Source organism: Notechis scutatus, chromosome 1, assembly GCF_049901735.1.
Source record: "Notechis scutatus isolate UNSWTSFEM ecotype Mainland chromosome 1, rNotScu1.2, whole genome shotgun sequence".
Classification (NCBI taxonomy): Eukaryota; Metazoa; Chordata; class Lepidosauria; order Squamata; family Elapidae; genus Notechis; species Notechis scutatus.
In genome coordinates, this window is record NC_142009.1 from 135,373,055 (window position 1) to 135,395,421 (window position 22,367).

Below are 22,367 nucleotides of genomic sequence, written 5' to 3' on the forward strand. Positions count from 1 at the left end.
CCGAAGGCCCATCAATGCTGCTATGCACTTTCCTTTCTAACAAAAGAATAAATGGACTGCAGTCATTTGATGCTTCCCCATGGCAACTGAATCTTTGGTCAGATTGGACACTGAATCGCAAATCTATTGAAATTGAATCCTGTTGCTTTAAAATCTTAAATCTCCACTTTGAAAAGAATCTTCTTTGGAAACCCCTTTAAACTAGGGTTTCCTCATGCAAATAAATATATGTGCAAATAAAACTGATTTACTTAATAGCATGCTGTATTATTCAGTTCATTTTAAATTCACCCTTGTCCCTGAAATAAAAGTAGAATGAATATAGAGAGTGGGCTTAAATCTGATTCAAGATTTGAAGGTGGGGGAAAGAAACTGGGAAATCTCCTTACATTGTTTATTTATTTTTCCTGTCTTAAAAAAACACCATTTGACCCCTCCCTCTTTTAATCCTTTAAAAAAAAATAACATTCCCATGCTTATGGCAGCAGGAAGTGTTTCTTCTTGTGGTAGAATGAACACACAACTATGTAAATGCACAGTGTTCTGTGCCTAAATAATCATTCAAGGAGGAAGTGAGATAAAAGTAATAATAGTGATTGGTTTTTTTAAAAAATATATAGAAAAAAGGGGGAGGGAAACCTTTAAGACAAGGTGATTTTCAACGTTATTGTGGATTTTTGTACATCTTACAAAATAAACAACCTCTCCCCTATCCACCCCCACGGCAAAAAAAAGAGAAACCCTGCCTTTTCCAGGGAGAAAAACATACTGTGATTACCAAAATTGGGCATTTATCTATTTATCCATATCAGAAAACTCTGAAACTGGAAAGATTACAACAGGAGACATTTTGGGGAATTCAGCAGGGATTTGAAGAATTTGGAAAACTTTGAGATCTCCCTTACATGCTGAAAGGGTGCAAAGAACCGAAGGATCCCTTCAGCTATTTTAAACATCCTTCTTTACCAATTTGAACAATGAGAGAAAACAAAAGGAAGAACAGCAAACACCATTCCTTCCTCATTCCTGTTTTGTCAATCTATAACTAACAGGGCTTTGGGTTCATCACAGGACTCTAATACTAAGATATAAGACCACTGTTATGATCTGGATGTTTCTGATTTTCTTGGGTGTACTTGTGCCTCTTTTCAGTTTTTTTAAAACGCATTTTAAAATTGCAGAATTACTTTGATGAGTCATTCATTCTTTTAACCTAAAATCATTCTTTTAACCTAGACTAGAAAAGAGGAGGCCATGAGTTCTAGTCTTACTTTAGCCACAAAGGCAGGTGGGCCAGTCACTTTCTCTCAGCCCTAGGAAGCAGGCAAGAGCAAAACAATCTTGCCAAGAAAATTGCAGGGACTAGTCCAAGCAGTCTCTCGAAGTAAATATTGATTTGAAGAATTTCTCTCTATCTCTTTATATAAAAGTAAAATTTCAATCAGGCATAATTTGGGATGACTTTGTGAATATTTGTTTATAGTTTTCTTTGCAACAGTTTAGAAGTATTTGTTATTCTCTTCTTCTGGGACTTTTTCTCCGCTTTCTAGTTTAGTTTGTAGCCTTGGAATTTCCCGATAATCTCCCATCCAAGTACAAACTAGGTTACTAAGTAACTGTACAATTTTAAACAACCTGGGCTAGGTGCTACCATCTGTCCTGGAATCAATTTTATGTTTTTCCTTCCTGATTGCATTCTTCTCTCTATGTGCTGGGGATAATATTAAAGACTAACATTTTACTTCCAACGTGTAAGATCAGAGGTGGGTATTCAGCAGGTTCTGACCAGTTCTGGAGAACCGGTAGTAGAAAATTTGAGTAGTTCGGAGAACCGGCAAATACCACCTCTGACTGGAGATTTTACGGTATCCTTCCCCTGCCATGCCCACCAAGCCACGCTGACAGAACCGGTAGTAAGAACATTTGAATCCCACCACTGTGTAAGATGCTCTGAGTTGCAACCTGCTAAGCAATGAAAAGCACAACCCACGAACCATTTACTCAGTGAGTCATCAATTGTAAGTTACCCTCAGGTAAGCCTTAACATAAAAAAGAATGCTTTTGTTGAAAGGCTGTCAAAATGCCTTTCTTCCGAGGATTCGAATTTTCCCACTGGGAGAGCTCCGGTGCAAGGATACGGACAACTGCTTGAAAGCCGGATGTTTTTATTTTTCAGGAAGGTGAGAGATAGCAAGAAGTCTGCGTTCCTGGGCTAGCTACCTTTGTATGGTAAGTCCCTGATTTTTATACCTTTTTCTCATTTTGTGTGTGTGTGCTTGTGTTTCTATTTCTTAATGTTTTAAATCCTGTCAGGGGTTGTCTTCATTTCCGCCGGAGGGTAAACTCCGCGGGGTGCAGAAGGCAAACTTTGCGGGGTGGTTTGATTGGATTATCGGTTTCGTCCTAATCTTTTTTAGCTTAATGGTTTCTTATATTTGTTTTGTGGCAATCTCCTGTCTGTCTCCTTTGCAATATATTTTGTGTCTTTTGTCTGTTTGTTTTGCTGATTTGGCATGTCTTGTGTTTGTAAGGGTTTTCTTTTCTTGTTTCCATAGTTTTATTAATTATTTGGGCTTTGTCTAAGGGGCTTCTTTAATACCTTTTATTTGATTTCTTTTCCTATGCAAGTTTGTTTTATGGCTGGCCTGATGTTCCCTTTGGGCTTTTCCTGCTTGGGTGACACCACTGTCCTCGTGAAGTTCCCTTTCCACACTTTTATTCTGACAGCTATCATATTTCCTTCAATGTGGTTGCTAGACTTTCCATTGTGATGTTCTTTATTCAGATCATAAATTGTAGGGGGAAACCCCCCCCCACTTTTGTTTCTGGCTATTTAAAAGGGCCAGGGATGGGCTTCAAAAATTTTAGCAAGGGGTTCTCTGCCCGGTTGCTGGGTGGGCGTGGCCATGGTGGGCAGGGGAGACTTTTTGCCCTCCCTGGGCTTTGGAGGCTTTCCTCGAGCCTCCGGGAAAGAGAAAATGGCCTCCCCGGGCTCTGGAGGCTCTCTGGAAGCTGGAAACAGGCCCATTTCCAGCCTTCCTGAACTTCCGGGAGGCCCGTTTTTCGCCCTCCCCAAGCCTCTGTGCACGCCCTGCACTTACCCACATCCCAAATGGGCTGCGTGGGGACTCCTGGAAAGTAGGGGCAGGGTGGGTGGGGCCAGCCAGGAGTGGGATTTGGGGGGTTCTACGAACTGCACAGAATCTTAGCTAGGGGCTACGAACCCCCAGCAGCCCAACCCTGAAAAGGGGCTATGCAGTTGCTTGAAAAGGTAAATTTGCTGCCTAATGTTTTCTTTTTCTTCTTGATGCTATGCTACATCACTGCCCCTTGCCTCCCCCACTCTTCTCAGTGATACCTTATGTTTAAATTTTTAGGTTACACGAACGCAGCAATGTGAAAATAAAGCAACCTCCCTCCATACAAAAATAACCAAACTGTAACCTTTCAATCAGTGCATACACACATCCCTTGAGAGAGTAAAAATGTCTTTGGTTTGGCAGAAAATTGCAAACATCCACTGGCCTGCTCACCCATCTGCTCAGTCATCTCTCCTGAACTGTAAAAGTGCAATATGTGGGAGCTGCAAAATCTGTATGCAAAGATGTATATTTAATTCGACTGAGATTTGCTGTCCCAGCAACCTTCCAAGTAATGATGCAAACCATTAAAAAACAACAACAAAAAACAACAACCCAAGGACAGTGGCTCTGCTGTGTGGGCAGACAAATGGCTCTGCTTGATTGCCTAGAAATCGATACAAATACAACACTGGAACAAATTTATCAGTAATATGAAAATTCTTAAGGAATAGAATTTTTGTAAGGTAAATATTTTGAGGCTGTTATCCCAAGGATTCTGGCATCTTTTAAAATATTTTTTTAGGGAAATGCCAATGAGAAGAGGCAAATAAAGTTCCCTAAAAGTTATTTATTTGTTGTTATTGATTACTTCGTGTATTCTACACAAAGTACCACAACTGTATTTTGGATCTGACATGGGATAATTCTGAGGTCCAGGAAATCTAGCTAATTCCCTGCATGAATAGAACATATAATCTGGAACATACCTCTAAAATCCAAATGTCATAATCTGGCAGAAACATTGAGAATACAGCTGACATAAAATATTGGTTTTCAACCAATCTGAGCTTGCAAACCAAGAGATAACTGGAATGATTTTTTTTCCTCCTTGCATTTTTCTATCATAAATTTGTCTTCTGTCTCCCTTCTCTCTTTCACCTTAGACTTTAGTGTAAATTGCTTTCTGTAACTTTGAGAAATATTATAATTCCCTAACCAGATTTGCAGACCCATATAAACACATTTACAAGGCCAAGTAGAGATGGGATTCCTGATTAGCTAAGAGTATCCAAGGTGGCTGCAAGAACAGACTAGCAAAGTTGGCAAAAACCCATTGATCCAAATGATCCAAATAATAATAATAATAATAATAATAATAATAATAATAATAATAATAATAATAATAATACTGGTCTGTGATTTTGGAATGTTACACAAGCACCTGCCATGTAAAACCCCAGAACTGACAATTGTCAATAAGAAAGACAAGAAAATCTGGATAGCAGATGTGGCAGTATGTGGAGAGAGCAGAAGAGAAGAGAAAAAAAATGGAGAAACTCACAAAACACAATGTCTATGGAGATTCTCAGTCATCCACATCATGGTTGTCCCAAAGGTGCTTTTTCAAGAGGCAATTAGACTTTCTTGTTTTTTCTTTGAAGTTCCTTTTTGAAAAAAAAAAACCTTTGAGACAACCATGACCTGGATAACTAAGAATCTCCATAGACATTAAGCTATGCACTTTGGGATGAACACCGTTCAAATGGTGTGGGAGTATGAATGGGTTTCCAGAAAAATTGCAGACTACAGGAACCATTTGTGCTTCAGTTTGAGATGCAGACAACACAGACTCATCCCCAGCCTGGGCCTGGGTTCAACAATGAAGGGACACAGGGCAGAAAGCATCCTGCGGAAAGCACAGCTCCACAACACAGTCCTTTCAGCAGTTTCAAGAAGGATCCACATCCTTTTGCACTACTCAGGTGACTCTGAGAACACAGACAAACCTCCAAGTGGCATCTATGATTCTCTAAAAGAATGCAAATGACCAGCTGTCTGCAAGAAATATAAACCCTTCCATTCCTCATAATCCAGTCAGAGCTGAAGAAGCTTCTTGGATGAGAAGTAAAACATCTTCAAAGAAAAACAAGAAAGTCCAGCTGCCTCTTGAAAAAGGGTCACAAAACACAAAGATTCTGCAAACAGAAATAGAACAACTGTGGCATAACAAAGCAAAGACAATACCAATAGTAATCTGGAAACATCTGGAACACCTTCAGCATTGACACTTAGAACACCATCAGCATTGACATCAGTCAATTGAAAAGGGAACAGGTTATATCCTGCAATGGTACCTTTTAACACCACACAAACAGCAATATCTGGCTATCCCAGGTCCTTGAAAATGATGTGATAGGTAGATAAAAATGCCAAATCCATTCTCAACATCTGGCTGACTGTGCAACCAACCGGAATACACAAATGCCATAATGGCAATAAAATATGTTAACAAATTGTTATGTTAACAATTCAATGCTAATTCAGATATTCACCCTGTGGTAGCATAAGATCAGGTGATGGGATGCAAAGGGTTAATTTGACTGATTTGTTTTAAAGCCCATTGTATTTCCAGGTTCTTGACTTCTATTTATTTCCTAAAGTTAATTTATCACTATGGTTTTTACTTGCAGTATAACATTAGTCAACCAAATGCAAAAGCTGCTGTCTATCTTGTAGTATTCCACATGATATAATTCAGGCTGTGATATTATACTGAAAGAACAGATTGCTTAATATATTTTCTGCAGCTGGGGAAATACATCAGAAGACTTACTCACATTTGAAAAATTCTTATAGTTCGGGCTCATCCCTCTTTTGCAATAAGGGTGCTGGGAAAATGGCAACTTCCCATAGGGTCCAGAGTTTTCATCTGCGAAAAATGTTCACAATCATCTTATTCAGCCCTACAGTAGAAGAACTATGAAAAGATTCCTGTGAGAAATTAGTTTAAGGCTGGGTTGCCAAATACAAATAGTCGAAATGCTCAAGATAATTTGCACTTAAGTTTCTACATTAGCCTACACATAGGAAAAGGTGGGCAAAATTATTCTCAATCAAATTTGCAAAAGCCATACTTTTTCTCATGTCCAGACCTGTAAATTGACAAACTTCTATACAGCTGCATAATAGAGTTAATGCTAGACAGTGGATCCCCACCTTCTCCAAGTGTATTCTCCATGTATTTGTCGGAATTGCAACATAATAGTAAATTCCACACCAAAGTGATATGTTTAGCAATACTACCTGCCTTCATTTACAGTTACGTCAATAGTTGTTTTGCAATGCCTGCATTGCAAAACACAAGGTCAGGTTTTCGATGAGCCTAAGACTCAACACATACACAATACCATTGACACAACTTTCTGACAGTGATGTAGGGGAATGCCGAAATAAAAAAAACAACACCAAACATCCTTCTCCCCTAATTCTCAGTATTTTTGGTGAAGATTTTTCCACATGGGCATTTAGTACACAGACATCCTTTATGGAGCGAGCAATGTTCTTCCAATAATGAATGCATTACTATTGCCCATGGCATTAGTGACTATGTCAGCAATCCGATAACAGGAAGTGTCATCTTTGTAATAAAATAAAAGGATAGTGATCTAACTGACATTGGCTGGTTGTATTAACATTTCATAGGCAGAAAATTGTAAATCTTCATTCAGCATCCCAACTGCTCTCTGAGACAGGTTCCTATATCTATATTTTGCAGAAGTGTTCAGAGAGATAAGAAATAGTAGATTTCCTAAGATAAGGAATAAAATGAAGGAGTAAATTAGCTTAGAGACAATTTAAATGTGCAATTTGATGAGACTTTGATTTGAATCAGTGTGGTCTGAATTAATAAAGAAAATCATTGAATTAGCTTGATCTGAAGAATCATTTGGATAACGTACATGTGTGGACTTTTAAAAAGTCCGTTGAATCTTCAAATAGATTAGATTAGAATCACTTCATAAAACGAAGTGATCCATTTCAGTGTATCACATTAATTTATCAATTTAATTGGGAAATTTGATTTCAAGTTTTGAAATGAAGCATTGTAAAGTCCTAATGAATAAAGCATACAGCTACAGTAGCAGGATTTAAATATCAGAAGTATTGGTCTCTATACAAGCTATATATATTATTGGCAAGATAAAGTTGTTTTGATGACCTTAGAAGGACTCTTCAATGGTTTTGTTTCTTCTGTTGCATAGTAATTTCTCGAAATACAACATAGACTAAGAACTAAAGGTGTAACCGAAGTCTCCAGTGACTCTCAGGCTAGCCTTAACTTTGTAGCTGATTTTTTTCCCCACTGGGCCTCTGGATTAGACAACTGACATATACATACATACATACATACATACATACATACATACATACATACATACATACACATACATACATACGTACATATGCAGGGGTGGGATTCTACCAGTCCGCACCTATTCCATAGAACCGGTTGTTAACATTCTAAGCAGTTCAGAGAACCGGTTGTTGTAAGAAATTACTGGCCTAATCCTGTAAGGAAGGCAGAAAGGAAACATTCTGGTGTTGCTTACAGAACCTGCCTTTCTGTTAACCCTTATTACATTATTGGCAGGACTAGACTTCCTGCCTCAGGAACTTCTCTGGAGTTTTTTTCCCCTCCTTTGCTGGTATTTTGCTTGTGTGGAGTGACCATTTAAAGTTACAATGGCACTGAAAAAAGTGACTTATGACCATTTTTCACACTTACGACTTTTGCAGCATCCCCACAGTCATGAGAGGCCAGGTGAGAAGATATGTGCCTTGATGTGAGTGATACTGAGTTGGCCACACCCACCCAGTCACATGACCACCAAGCCACGCCCACCACCTAAGCCACACCCACAGAACCGGTTGTTAAACATTTGAATCCCACCCCTGTACGTATGTATATAATTAGTTACATAATACAAAATTGTATTCAAAATCTTAATCAATTTAAGAATTTGGGAGAAAATATAGCAAATATTTTATCATCACACACAAGTGTTCACAGACACACAGACAGACAGAAAGACACACACACACACACACACACACACACACACACACACACACCACACAGAGACTTTGCCAAGCACATTTCTCTTTACCTCAGTGGAATGTATTCACCCAGAAATGCAATTGACTTCACAAAAGTTCATTGGAATCCTAGCAGATGGCATGGGACCTTTTCCTGATTACTCAAGAACAGAATCCGTCTGTTAAAGTGAACTGCCTAACAAAGGAGCATGCATTTTTTATGGTCTGCCAATTCTTATACACCTTTCATCTTTATTTTTTTAAAGCCTCCACCAAATGGTTGCATAAGTGACATTTCCCAATGTACAAAAAAAAATCAGAAGGGAGGAAAATAAAATTCATTCCATGAAAGAGAAAACTGGAAGCGAGATTTATTTTTGTCTTCTTCTTTTGAAACATTTTGCAGCAGGCCTGTAGGGGAAGGAGGGGAGGTGTTAAAATAGTTTCATTGGGTTTCCAATGGGAATTCCTTTCTCTGATGTGATTACTATACACTAATAGTTGTCTCTTACCCACTTCAAGTTAGTAGAGGATGATTCCACTGGATTACGTACAATCCCCAGAAAAATATATTTGATTTAAAAAAAAATAAAACAAACAAACCAGTAAACAAGTAAGAGAAGACTGGCCATTATCAAAATTCTAAAAATGCATATTAAAAAAATTCTCTTGTTGGGCCAACTCTATAGTTATATAATAGCATGTTCATAATTTCCGCTCCTCCAGAATATTTCATCAAAACCCATCAAAAAAATACATGGGGGAATATTGAAGCCATGCAGTCTACCTGTTTTAATTGTCTGCTTCCACATTTCAGCCTATTCTTGCAATTAAATGCAAACATGATTCATCACTAGCATCAATGAATGAAGGTGAATATACATGTCCCAGGATATTGTTGCAGGATCCAATCTGGTAGGTCACTGGGACCAGAGTTTTTGTCTTCCGGACTTTTGGACTTATGTTGCAGCCCATCTTCAGGGAATGTCTCTCTAGTATCAGTCTTTTGGTTGTCAGAACACTCTGCTGATGCATAAGATTTGCTTCCCCACTGCTTATCACACAGTAACAAGCAAAGCAATGGAATTAGCAAAGGGGCTGTCCTTATACACCTCTTATGGGCAAAATGAAAGATGAAGGCTTAATTTCTTGTCCCACCTGCCAGCAGGAAACCATCTACCAATGTGGGTGGATCCTTAGAACAGGAGTTCAGCTGTCTGTCAAGGTGCATATTTTACACATTGCAGATGCAGTTCCTCCATGCTTATGATTTGTCACCTCGGCTATTTCTGAATGTGCCTCTAGCCTGTTTTGGGAAGAATGCTAAACCCTTGTTTAAAAATAGCCTGGTTAAGAGATAACAGGCACAGTGGAGGAGCACAGGACGAAGCAAGTAGTAATGATAATCAGCAATCTCTATCTTTGACTGGTGATATCAGCTGGCACTAAGTAACCAAGGAGCCCATTCTGACCTTGTGGTCAACAGCACCCAAGTTATTTATTTTATTTATTTATTTATTTATTTGATTTGCCAATTGTTTACAAGATAATAAGTATAAGTGTATACATAGTTGTGAATACATGAAATGGGTACATATAAGAAAAATAAAAGAATAAGAGAAACAATAGGACAGGGACGGTAGGCATGTTGGTGCGCTTATGCACGCTCCCTACAGACCTCTTAGGAAAGGGGTGAGGTCAATAGTAGACAGTCTAAGGTTAAAGTTTTTGGGGTTTGGGGAAGAGACTACAGAGTCGGGTAGAGTATTCCAGACATTGACCACTCTATTGCTGAAGTCGTATTTCCTGCAATCAAGTTTGGTGCGGTTTACTTTGAGTTTGTATCTATTGTGTGCTCTTGTGTTGTTATGGTTGAAGCTGAAGTATTCATTGACAGGTAGGACATTGCAATGTATGATTTTATATACCATGCTTAAGTCAGACCGAAGACGGCGTAATTCAAGGTTTTCTAGTTCTAGAATTTCAAGTCTGGTGGCATAAGGTATTCTACAACGAGTAGAAGAGTGGAGAACTCTTCTTGTGAAATATTTCTGGACTTTCTCAATTGTGTTAATGAAGTTGGAATGAAGTAGATGTAATGTCACTGCTGCAATGCCAAAGTGATTAAAGAGTAAAACATAGCCACCCAAAAAAAATCTCTTGGGAACTGGGGCAGTAGAAACCCTGCAATGTGGTGACAGAACTAGCCATACAATGCTGGCATAAACCTGCTTTCCCCCAAGTTAAATCAACTTGCTGAACAACATAAGACCAGTATTCTTACAAGAGCTAAACTATGTATTAAAGGAGTCCATGGAAACCCTAAGACAAAAATAGTAAGGGCCAATATAAGTTGGATGCTCAACCTTGTTGAGGATCCAAACTTTGTCAAGGACCTTGGAATACTCATCTCAAATGATCTAAGTGCTAAAGCCCACTGTAACTACATAGCCAAAAAGGCATTAAGAGTTGTTAATCTAATCCTACGTAGCTTCTTCTCTGGTAATATCACACTACTAACTAGAACATACAAAACATTTGCTAGACCTATACTTGAATACAGCTCATTAGTCTGGAACCCATATCATGTATCTGATATTAACACAATTGAAAAAGTCTAGAAATATTTCACAAGAAGAGTTCTCCGCTCCTCTACTCATTGCAGAATACCTTATACCACCAGACTTGAAACTCTAGACCTAGAAAACCTAGAACTATGCCGCCTCCGGTCCGATCTAAATTTATTTATTTATTTGATTTGCCAATTGTTTACAAGATAATAAGTATAAGTGTATACATAGTTGTGAATACATGAAATGGGTACATATAAGAAAATATAGTATATAAAATCATACATTGCAATGTCCTATCTGCAAATGAATACTTCAGCTTCAATCATAACAATACAAGAGCACATAATAGATACAAATTCAAGGTAAACCACACCAAACCTTACTGCAGAAAATACGACTTTAGCAACAGAGTGGCCAATGTTTGGAATACTCTACCTGACTCTGTGGTTTCTTCCCCAAACCCCAAAAACTTTAACCTTAGACTGTCTACTATTGACCTCACCCCCTTCCTAAGAGGCCTGTAGGGGGTGTGCATAAGTGCACCAATCGTGCCTACCGTCCCTGTCCTATTGTTTTTTATTTTTCTTATAAGTATCTATCTCATGTATTCAAAACTATATTTATTCTTATACCTGTATCTTGTAAGCAATTGACAAATCAAATAAATACTAAAATACTCTCCAGTAGTCCAAGTTTAAGTAGCCATGAAAGGCTAGGATGAAAGGATGATGTGCCACCTGATCTAATGTAGCCAATAGAAGCTAGACTGATCCCAACTCCTAACTGTAGGAACAATCAAAAGACAAGTGAAGTTGCCATACATCATATCCACAATTGGGAGAAGAGGGCAACCTACCATACAGGCAAATAACTAAAGAACTAAAAGTAAATAATTTTTTTTAGTTATTTACTAAAAGTAAAAATAAATAAAAATGTGGGATAGACAGCATCACCACCAGCTGGATTTGTAACTGGCTTTCAAATTTTGCAATTTCCACTGATCTTTGATGTTGTTTGGCTTACAGTCATTCTGCTAGCAAACCAATAAACATAAATAACATTTTCTTGGATTTGTCAGTGATTAACTTGGAGGGAAATTAGGTGACTGATGTAATTAGGAACCAACGAAAAAGCGACAGGGGATGGCTGATTTCATGGTGGGATAGTTTTCTGCCAACTGAAGGATAGGTGGATAAAGCATTAACTCAGCAACGGGAAAAGAATCACTGGATGTAGAGCTCATTTAATTTGTCCTGTCTCATTGGATGGTTACAGGTACTATTATTATGAGGGATTAATATTCTATTTTTTTTAGCTACTTTCTCCACATTTTGCAATTTGTAAAGTTTCCTTTAACCTTTTTCCTAAGCTAAAAACAATCTAAATACAGACAGTTACAGCTTTTTCTTTCTTTACATGTTTCTACTTTTGCCAATGCTTTTTTGGTTTGGTTTGTTTTTATGTCTTTGACTTAGTGTTGAGTACTGGCATCTCCCTGGATTTGCCCCTGCAGGCTTCTTGGCAAGATTTCAGAAGTGGTTTGTCATTGCTTTCTTCATAGAGCTAAGGGACAGTGACTGGCCCAAAGTCACACAACTGGCTTTGTGCCTAAGGTGGGATTAGAACTCATGGTCTCTTGGTTTCTAGCCGTATGTCTTACGGCTGGTTGGGGAATTCTGGAAGTCCACCCATCTTAAACTTGCCCAGACTGAGATATACAGCACACCAACTTGGCTTTCCAAACTTATATTATTCCTTCTTGGGTGCTACGATCAGATTTGTCACTATACCTCACTTTTGGTTGCATGATAAATGTATCTTTTTCTACTTCATAATACATTTTTCTGGGTTATCCTAAAGTAAGTTTGCAAGTCTCAGCCTGGAGATTATGTCATTTTAAAAAAAGCTTCAAGGTAGGGCAAGTTTGAGATAACTATTCAGCATGCACATATTGCAATTTCATACAAAAACCTTCTTAATAGTAATTAGTTTCTTCAGCTCTATCAATATGAATTAATTTCTTCTGTATTTGCACAGGCTGGTTTATCTTGCTTTGTTTCCTGGAGAGCTGTGGTAATCAATGTTTAATTACTGAAATATGATGAGGAGACTTACACAGTTTTATAGTACCATTTGATGTTCCAAAGTTTCATAAGTAGAAGATGTTAAAAATACTTTGGCTATACTTTGTGTAGGATCTTGTGTAGAGAAGGAATGGGAGAGAAATGCACATATATTTTGCCCCATGTTTTTTTATAACAAAAAACAAAAACCACCCAGAGAGGAAATCAACTTTTTATTTCCTCAGCTGTTTCTCACTGCACATTATAGTTCCTTGAAGTTGTTCTTCAAGTTCTTTACATAATATAATATATAATTTAGGTGTAAATTAGGTGTTAAGAGTGTTACAAGATAAAATGTATTCATCTCTGAGAGCAGTATTTTAAAAGGCCTGTTAAATGCAATAGATATATATTATTAAAGATCGTTCAATCGTATAAGAAGTTTTCATGAGTCTGATCTCCAGTCACTTTAGAAGGAAATTATATAAAGCCATGAAAATATATAGTTATGTTTGAAATGAAATGAACAATTGTCTAATGTATTGCTGATATTTAGAATAAAATTCTTATTTAAAATAAAAACTGTTCCATCCTCTTGAAAAGAATATTATAGCATAAAAAATATATCTATCATCTTTGATCTTGCTAGAGACAAGTGGAAACTACTTTAAGGTGTTCTTAGGTGCCAAGGCACAAAAGGTTTGCCAAGCAATTTTCCCTAAGATGTATTTGCTGGATAAGTTGGATCACTTGTTTAATTTGAAGTAAGCAAAGCCATATGAAGTAGGAATCATGGGAGCTGCAATCTAATACATTTGACAGATAACAAGTTGGGAAACACTACATATAAAAGTAACATAGCAGATTTTTTTCCTCCCATACATTCTAATATGTGGATAAAACCTGAGGGCTACACAAGTAGGAAAGTGTTTTCATATTTACTCTTCAAAACTTAGCACTTAGTATTCACCTATATTTACCCATATTTATTCAAAGATAAAGCTAAGATCATGGCATCCATCCCTCTCAATTCCTGGCAAATAGAGGGGGAGAAATGGAGGTAGTGACAGATTTTATTTCCCTAGGCTCCAAGATCACCACAGATGGGGACTATAGCCAAGAAATTAAAAGATGCTTGCTCCTGGGGAGGAAAGATATGGCAAATCTAGACAGCATATTAAAAAGCAGAGACATCACCCTGCCAACAAAAGTACATATAGTCAAGGCTATGGTTTTCCCAGTTGCAATGTGTGGATGTGAAAGTTGGACCATAAGGAAGGCTGAAAGCTAAAGAATTTAGGCCTTTGAACTATGGTGCTGGAGAAGAGTCCTGCAAGTCCCTTGGACCGCAAGGCTATCCAATCAGTCAGTACTAGAGGAGATCAATCCTGACTGCTCTTTAGAAGGCCAGACCCTGAAGATGAAGCTCAAATACTTTGGCCACCTAATGAGAAGAAAGGACTCACTGGGGAAGAGCCTAATGCTGGGAACAATTGAGGGCAAAAGAAGAAAGGAACAGCAGAGAATGAGGTGGCTGGATGGAGTCACTGAAGCAGTAGGCATGAGCTTAAATGGACTCTGGGGGATGGTGGAGGACAGGAAGGCCTGAAGGAACACTGTAATGTTGTCCATGGGGTCATGATGGGTTGGACACAACTTAATGATTAACAACAATAACAAAATATAACAATATTTTCCCATGTCGTAAGCTGTATTGCTATTATCCTTGTCATCTTCTCATTTTTCTCATCCCTCATCTTTCCTACTATCTCCCCTTATTGGTATATTATGATTTATCAATTGTTGTTTATATGTTATGATTTATGATCTATGACTTATCACTTTGTTGTTTGTATGTACACTGAGAGCTTATGCACCGGAGACAAATTCCTTGTGTATCCAATCATACTTGGTCAATAAATTCTATCCAAAATTCTATTCAATTCTCTTGCTGTTTAAAGATCTTTCTCCCACTTGTTCTCCTAGTATGTGCTTTAAAAATATCCCCAAAATACATGTTTCCATGACTTCATACATCTGTCTACTCCTGGATTACCAGATAGCACCTCTGATTTTAAGGGCCCTTTAATTTATTATATTTGATGAAAAAGCTATGTTCTTTTTTAATCTATCAGTTTTCTTAATTATCTTGTAGTCTATCAGTTTTCAAAGATATAATGCTACAAAATGTAATATATAACACAAATCCACTTACATTTGCACTGTCCTCTTACGTCTACTAAACTGTTTGTTGCCCAGAGTGCATTTATCTGTATTTCCATTTTTTGGTTTTGAGCCAAGAACTCTGCTCACATCTATAGCAGAAAACAGAATGTAAAATAATAAACACAGAAATATAGGCCAATATCAGATTTGTAAGCATCAGCAACAGAACAATTTGGTTGTAATTTTCTTTTTTCCATGATGACAGTTAAGTACTTTTTAGATTGTATTGTAGGGAACTTCTTTCAAGAAGCTATTGTGAATAACTTTATTTCAGATTACAGCAGGTCAGAATGACATTTGATATTTGTTTTGAATGTTCTGTTAAAAAACAGAACATTTGATATTTGTTTTGAATGTTCTGTTAAATGAAATTCTGCAGCAAGCCCCCTGTCCTGATTATACCATTTTAAAAACAAACAAACAAACATTTAAATATTTTATTTCATGTTTCACGATAATCTACTTTAAACAAGACAGTTATTGGAAAAATAGGCCAATATCGATTTTTAAAAAAGTTATACATACTGCAATAGTCTAGCTGGAATGGTAAACAGATGTCATTGTTATAAACGAGTTAAATATTATCACTTGCAAAGATGAAGGCTCATATTAAAAGTAAAGCAGAAAAACTAAAAATAAAATTAAAGTCCTTGTTTGCCTCATTCAGAGGAAATAGGTAGTTAATTGGAGGTCAGCCTTCTATTATAACTGTCTTAGTAAAAAGGAAGATAAAATCAAATCAAGCTGTTGGTTATTTAAGAAAGGAAGTAATGAGAACTGTTAGAATAGAATAGAATAGAATAGAATAGAATAGAATAGAATAGAATAGAATAGAATAGAACAGAATAGAATTCTTTATTGGCCAAGTGTGATTGGACACACAAGGAATTTGTCTTGGTGTAAATACTCTCAGTATAGATAAAGAAAAGATACATTTGTTAAGAATCAAGAATCATAACGTACAACACTTAATGATAGTGCAGACTTTGTAATAGTTGAACAATATTTGTTTAGCAGAGTGATGGCTTTCAGGAAAAAATTGTTCTTGTGTCTAGTTGTTCTGGTGTGCAGTGCTCTATAGCGTCGTTTTGAGGGAAGGAGTTGAAATAGTTCGTGTCCGTGATGTGAGGGGTTCTGTAAATATTTTCACAGCCCTCTTTTGACTCATGCAATATACAGGTCCTCAACTGAAGGTGGGTGGGTAGTAGCTGCTTTTTCTGCAGTCCTAATTATCCTCTGAAGTCTGTGTCTGTCCTGTTGGGTTGCAGAACCAAACCAGACAGTTATAGAGGTGCAGATGATAGACTCAATAATTCCTCTGTAGAACTGGATCAGCAGCTCCTTGGGCAGTTTGATCTTTCTGAGTTGGTGCAGAAAGAACATTCTTTGTTGTACTTTTTTGATGATGTTTTTGATGTTAGGTGTCCATTTTAGATCATGTGTTATAGTAGAACCTAGAAAGTTGAAGGTCTCTACTGTTGATACTGTGTTGTCTCGTATTGTAAGAGGTGGTAGTATAGGAGGGTTTCTTCTAAAGTCTACCACCATTTCTACGTTTTTGAGTGTGTTCAGTTCTAGATTGTTCCGGTTACATCACGAGGCAAATTGTATAACCTCCTGTCTGTATGCAGATTCAACATTGTCTCGAATGAGACCAATCACTGTTGTGTCATAAGCAAACTTCAGTATTTTAACAGATGGATCGTTTGAGATGCAGCCATTGGTATATAGGGAGAAGAGAAGTGGAGATAGCACACAGCCTTGGGGGGGCCCTGTGCTGATTGTACGGGTATCAGATGTGATTCCACCTAGCTTCACCTGCTACTTCCTTTCTGTTAGGAAGCTTATGATCCACTTACAAATGTGTTCAGGTACCGCTAGTTGGTTTAATTTACTTAGAAGAGTGTCTAGAATAATGGTATTGAATGCTGAACTGAAGTCTACAAAGAGGACCCTTGCATAGGTATTTGGAGATTCAAGGTGTTGTAGGATGTAATGCAGAGCCCTGTTAACAGAACTGTTGCATGAGACATTTAAAACTGCTGAAGAGGATGGTTAAATAACACAACATTCTTGTAAAAAAATAATAACCTACTAACATTTCTGCTTTTTTACCTCTAAGCACTGATTTTGTTTCTAGGTCTTAAGAACACTGAAATAATAAACATTGAATTAGGCTAGGTTTTCAGATGTGAAGCTCACTATACTTCTTGGGAAGATATTTCTTATATCAGTATGAATATAGATCCATATTGAAGTACTGTAGTTAACATTTCTCAGTCACAATCATGCACCAAATGGGACTGCAAGGTTGACTTATTCTTTCTGCCCCTGCTAGCCTCATTTTGGTGTCCTTGTGGATGGAACACAATTACAGATATAGATCTTTCCTGGTTGTTTCAAAGTCTGGAATCCTGAAAAGATTAAATTGGGTATGTAGCTTGAAAAGTTATACAATATGTTCTGTACTACTTGTAAATGCAAAGAAGCAAATGCCATGAGAGGTTACCATCTGAATTTGGAAAAAATAAAAATAAAATAAATGTATAATATACAGGTGAAACTGGGAAAATTAGAATATCATGCAAAAGTTCATTTATTTCAGTAATGCAACTTAAAAGGTGAAACTAATATAGCAAAGCAAGATAGTTCAAGCTGTGATTTGTCATAATTGCGATGATTATGGCTTACACCTCATGAAAACCCCAAACCCACAATCTCAGAAAATTAGAATATTTCATGTAATCAATAAAACAAGGATTGTACATAGAACAATATTGGACCTCTGAAAAGTATAAGCATGCATATGTACTCAGTACTTGGTTTGGGCCCCTTTTGCAGCAATAACTGCCTCAATGCAGCATGGCATGGAAGCTATCAGCCTGTGGCACTGCTGAGGCATTATGGAAGACCAGGATGCTTCAATAGCAGCCTTCAGCTCTTCTGCATTGTTCGGTCTCATGTCTCTCATCTTTCTCTTGGCAATGCCCCATAGATTCTCTATGGGGTTCAGGTCAGGTGAGTTTGCTGGCCAATCAAGCACAGTAATCCCACGGTCATTGAACCAGGTTTTGGTGCTTTTGGCAGTGTGGGCAGGTGCCAAGTCCTGCTGGAAAATGAAGTCAGCATCCCCATAAAGCTCGTCTGTGGAAGAAAGCATGAAGTGCTCCAAAAATCTCCTGGTAGATGGCTGCATTGACCCTGGACTTAATGAAGCACAGTGGACCAACACCAGCAGATGACATGGCTCCCCAAATCAACACAGACTGTGGAAACTTCACACTGGACTTCAAACATCTTGCAGTGTGTGTCTCTCCATTCTTTCTCCAGACTCTGGGTCCTTGGTTTCCAAAAGTTGCTCTCATCAGAAAAGAGGACTTTGGATCACTGAGCAACAGACCAGTTCTGTTTTTCTTTAGCCCAGGTAAGACGCTTCTGATGTTGTTTGTTGTTCAGGAGCAGCTTGACAAGAGGAATACGACATTTGAAGCCCATGTCCAAGATCCGTCTCTGTTTGGTGGCTCTTGATGCACTGACTCTAGTCCACTCCTTGTGAAAGTCCCCAACACTTTTGAATGGCCTTTTCCCGACAATCCTCTCCAGGCTGTTGTCATCCCTGCTGCTTGTGTACCTTTTTCTTCCACACTTTTCCCTTCCACATAACTTTCTATTAATGTGCTTTGATACAGCACTTTGGGAACATCCAATTTCTTTTGCAATTACTTTTTGAGGCTTTCCCTCCTTATGGAGGGTGTCAATGGTGGTTTTCTGCACAACTGTCAGGTCAGCAGTCTTTCCCATGATTGTGATTCCTACTGAATCAGACTGAGAGACCATTTAAAGGCTCAGGAACCCTTTGCAGGTGTTATGGCTTAATTAGCTGATTAGAGTGGGACACTTTGAGCCTAGAATATTGAACCTTTTCACAATATTCTAATTTTCTGAGATTGTGGATTTGGGGTTTTCATGAGTTGTAAGCCATAATCATCTCAATTATGACAAATCACAGCTTGAACTATCTTGCTTTGTATGTAATGAGTCTATCTCATATATTAGGTTCACCTTTTAACTTGCATTCCTGAAATAAATGAACTTTTGCACAATATTCTAATTTTTTGAGTTTCACCTGTACAATAGAAAAGAATAATAGGCAATTGTTAACTATTTTACTATTTATTTCAAAATCCACTGTTTCTCATTAAAATGTTTACTATTTGCACACTGCTGTCTCTATATATTCTATAATATATTATATATACGTACTAGTATGTATATGTGTGTGTAAATATATCACACACACATACTCCCTCTCTCTGTATATGTATGTGTGTGTGTGTATACATATATATATTTACACACACACACAAACACACACAAACATATACATAACCTATGATCTCTATTGTTAATTAATGCATTTGATGTAAATGTATTGTCATCAAAACAAATACAAATCATGATATCCGGAAATAATAAAGACAATTTTACTAAATACAAGGAATCAGTTTCTTCATATATCTTCATATTCTACAAAACCTATAATGGCATTCTTATTTTCCTACATAATTCAGTAAATATTTGCATTTTATAAAGGCAAAGAAACCATCATCTTCATTCCCCATGACTGCTTTAATTGGCATAAAATCTGCATTCTGAATCAGAGTTTGTAACATACAGCATGTTTTGGAAAATAGCACAACAGCTATGTGGATAGATAGACAGACAGATAAACAGACATCAGATTAAAAAATACTTCTCAACTACTTTTCCATATGCTGGAGACACATTATCATCATGCTAAATGAAAGTGTATTTGCTTGATTGTGACTTAGTATGTTCTGTAAGCTGCTAAGCTCTAGGAAGGAGGGAATGGCAAACCATTTCCGAAAAACCTTGCCAACAAAACTCCAGGGAATTGTCCAGGTAATTCTTGGACATGGTTGAACAGGGGAAAAGAAATATGGCATAATTTCTCTGGAATGAAGTTTGTGTGATTAAAAAGGTACCATCGACTCAATTCGAAAGGTTTCGGTTATTGTGATCAGTGGACTGCATGTCTGTCTACATGTCACCTTTTTTTCAACATAGTCTTCTTTTAGAATCTTTCTTAATAGTTTACAGATTAAGGCTGCCCAAAAATTTGATGGACTGATTTAATTTGATAGTGATTTGAGTGAACATTACAGCAGATCTCAGAATATGGTAAAATCCCTTTAAAAAAACTTACTTCCTTGCAAGTTCATTGAAAATTGCATTATTTCTGTGCCACAAATGTTCTTGTTGAAGCAAACCCAAGGTACTTTACTTGCATAAACCTACTACACATCTCACTATATTATTTATAAGATAGTTCTTCCTGTCTGCATTTAGACCTTCTCAGCATTTCTTTTTAAAAAAAAAAAAACCCTCTCAGGTTCCTGGCTAAAGTGGTATGATCTGCGTTACATTTTAAATACTTATAAAAGACCAACTTTCACACAGCAGCTTTCGGTCATGCCTCTCACCCAATGTGTTCTAACCTTTGTTCTTTGAATCTGTTGGAGCCCATTGAATATTTCCTTTGTCCAGAGTCAAGTTAAAAAAACAAATCTTGCTGGCTGAAAATAACACACACAACTGTTTCTAATAGTGATGCCCCTGCACTCATCCCTCTTCTGACCTTGGGGAGCAGTTTAATATAGTCATAACACAAGAACGTGAAACAGGTGTGGCAAAAGCTATCTGATTTGAAAATGGAGTTGGCGTTCTGTATTAAGATGTAACCCTAGAGGATAAATAACAGCTATAAAATTTCTAGGCAGCCTGGATATAGACTGCTTGTTTATATTTGGCAGATATTTGGAGACATAGAGAAGATAGAAAATGAACCTTTCATTGGAACACCAAGTTGGTCAAAGCCTTGCAAGCTTTCAAATGCTATCAGATCATAATGCGGTCCAGATGCTCAAATAATCTATCTTTATATATTAAAAACTAATATTTATGATTGTACTTTATCAACAGTCATGTGGATATCTGACAAAATTTCCATTTCTTGTTGGGCCTCCTTTTACACCTGTTATTTTACCAACTGCTGGAACGTATGCAAATATCTCAAGCAGTGAGAAAGAGACTCTGACCATCAATGAACACCAGAATATTAGATCTCTGCTAGAAAATAGGCCTCTCTGGTGTGGACCAATAGTGACCGGCAAATGGTTCCCATGTTTCCCAGCAACTGATGTCCCAAGACTTGATGGCTAGAGATCCTCCACTGTGTTAGTAGTTGGGTCACTCTCCCTATCTCTCTATGACCTGGATGACGTGTTCATTTTTACTTAAAAGGGCATACCTGTTCAGCTGGCTATGCAGAATAAAAATTAAATAAAACAAAGTCAAAAGCTTAGTTCAGGCAATGATACAGGATGAAGATTGTGCACATAGAGAATGTTGTATTGAAGGATTACGAAAGGATACATCATTGTGCCATAGATGTAAAACCTATAGAAATGTACCAAGAACTAGCAGGAGTCCTGTCAGATACTCAGCGAAGTTGGGATTTAGAGTTGATCCTGATGATGTCATTGTTTAAAGTGAAAGGATCTGAAGAAAGCCAACTCTGCCTGATGGAACTAGTCTGGCTGACCATAGGAGATAGACAGCCCTCAAGTAACCAGGGCCTGTGCCATATTGCCCATGCTGAGTTGTTCTAGGCCAGGGGTCTCCAACTTTGGCAACTTTAAGATTTTGGACTTCAATTCACAGAATTCTGGGAATTGAAGTCCACAGGTCTTAAAGTTGCCAAGGTTGGAGACCCCTGTTCTAGGCAAAATGCGAATGTGCTCCATTATTAGAATGTTCTGATATCCCTCCATTGTTCTTGTTACTTTTGTCATTTCTGCCGCCTCCTCCTCATTAACTCTTTCCTGTGACCCTGAAAGGAGCTGATTTTGCTGTAATTCAAATGGTTACATTAACTGACTTAGTTTTTCCAGATGGATACTAATGATATGAAAAAGTTCTCCCTTAAAAAAAATATGGTCTACTCCTAGCATCTCCATTTAATTAGGTGTCAAATAATACCATTAATGCAAAAAATGAAGCACTACATAACAAAATACTTTGCCTGAAAACCTAAAATTACATTGCCAACAGAAATAGAGAAAACTCAATTTAGTATTGACTAAAAAGACTAGCATGCACTTCTTCAAAGCAGCTGTGTGCCTTATTCTGGTATCCAAATCTAAATAGGTGATCTAACCAGAGGCTTCAAAGAAGCATCCAGTAGGATTCAGAAATGCTCATGGGTTTGGGTATAAGTAGTTTTCCTGTTGTGTCGTTTTATT

The 22,367-nt window shown here is 37.5% G+C and overlaps 1 protein-coding gene and 1 long non-coding RNA gene across 5 annotated transcripts in view; one reads left to right on the top strand and one right to left on the bottom strand.

Annotated features, from left to right (window-relative positions):
- Positions 1–6,783, bottom strand: part of LOC148133009 (uncharacterized) — a 92,823-nt gene extending 86,040 nt beyond the window's left edge. For 2 of the 3 annotated variants that reach the window (XR_015745882.1, XM_087946769.1), the window contains exons 1-2: positions 6,218–6,783; positions 5,921–6,012 (exon numbers count right to left, since the gene is read on the bottom strand). Coding sequence is in view for 1 of the 3 variants with exons in the window: in XM_087946769.1 (XP_087802895.1) it covers positions 5,921–6,012; positions 6,218–6,227 (102 nt within the window). In the remaining 2 variants the exon portion in view is untranslated. Of the gene's footprint in view, positions 1–5,920 lie in introns of all 3 variants that reach the window. The other variant, XR_015745878.1, reaches the window with a different exon arrangement.
- The window catches only part of LOC148133010 (uncharacterized), a 39,867-nt gene that overhangs the window by 11,341 nt on the left and 6,159 nt on the right, over positions 1–22,367 (top strand). Inside the window, exons 3-4 of one of the 2 annotated variants that reach the window (XR_015745885.1) lie at positions 2,177–2,229; positions 3,378–3,768. This is a non-coding gene — a long non-coding RNA (uncharacterized LOC148133010). Of the gene's footprint in view, positions 1–2,176; positions 2,230–3,377; positions 3,769–22,367 lie in introns of those variants that run through there. The other variant, XR_015745886.1, reaches the window with a different exon arrangement.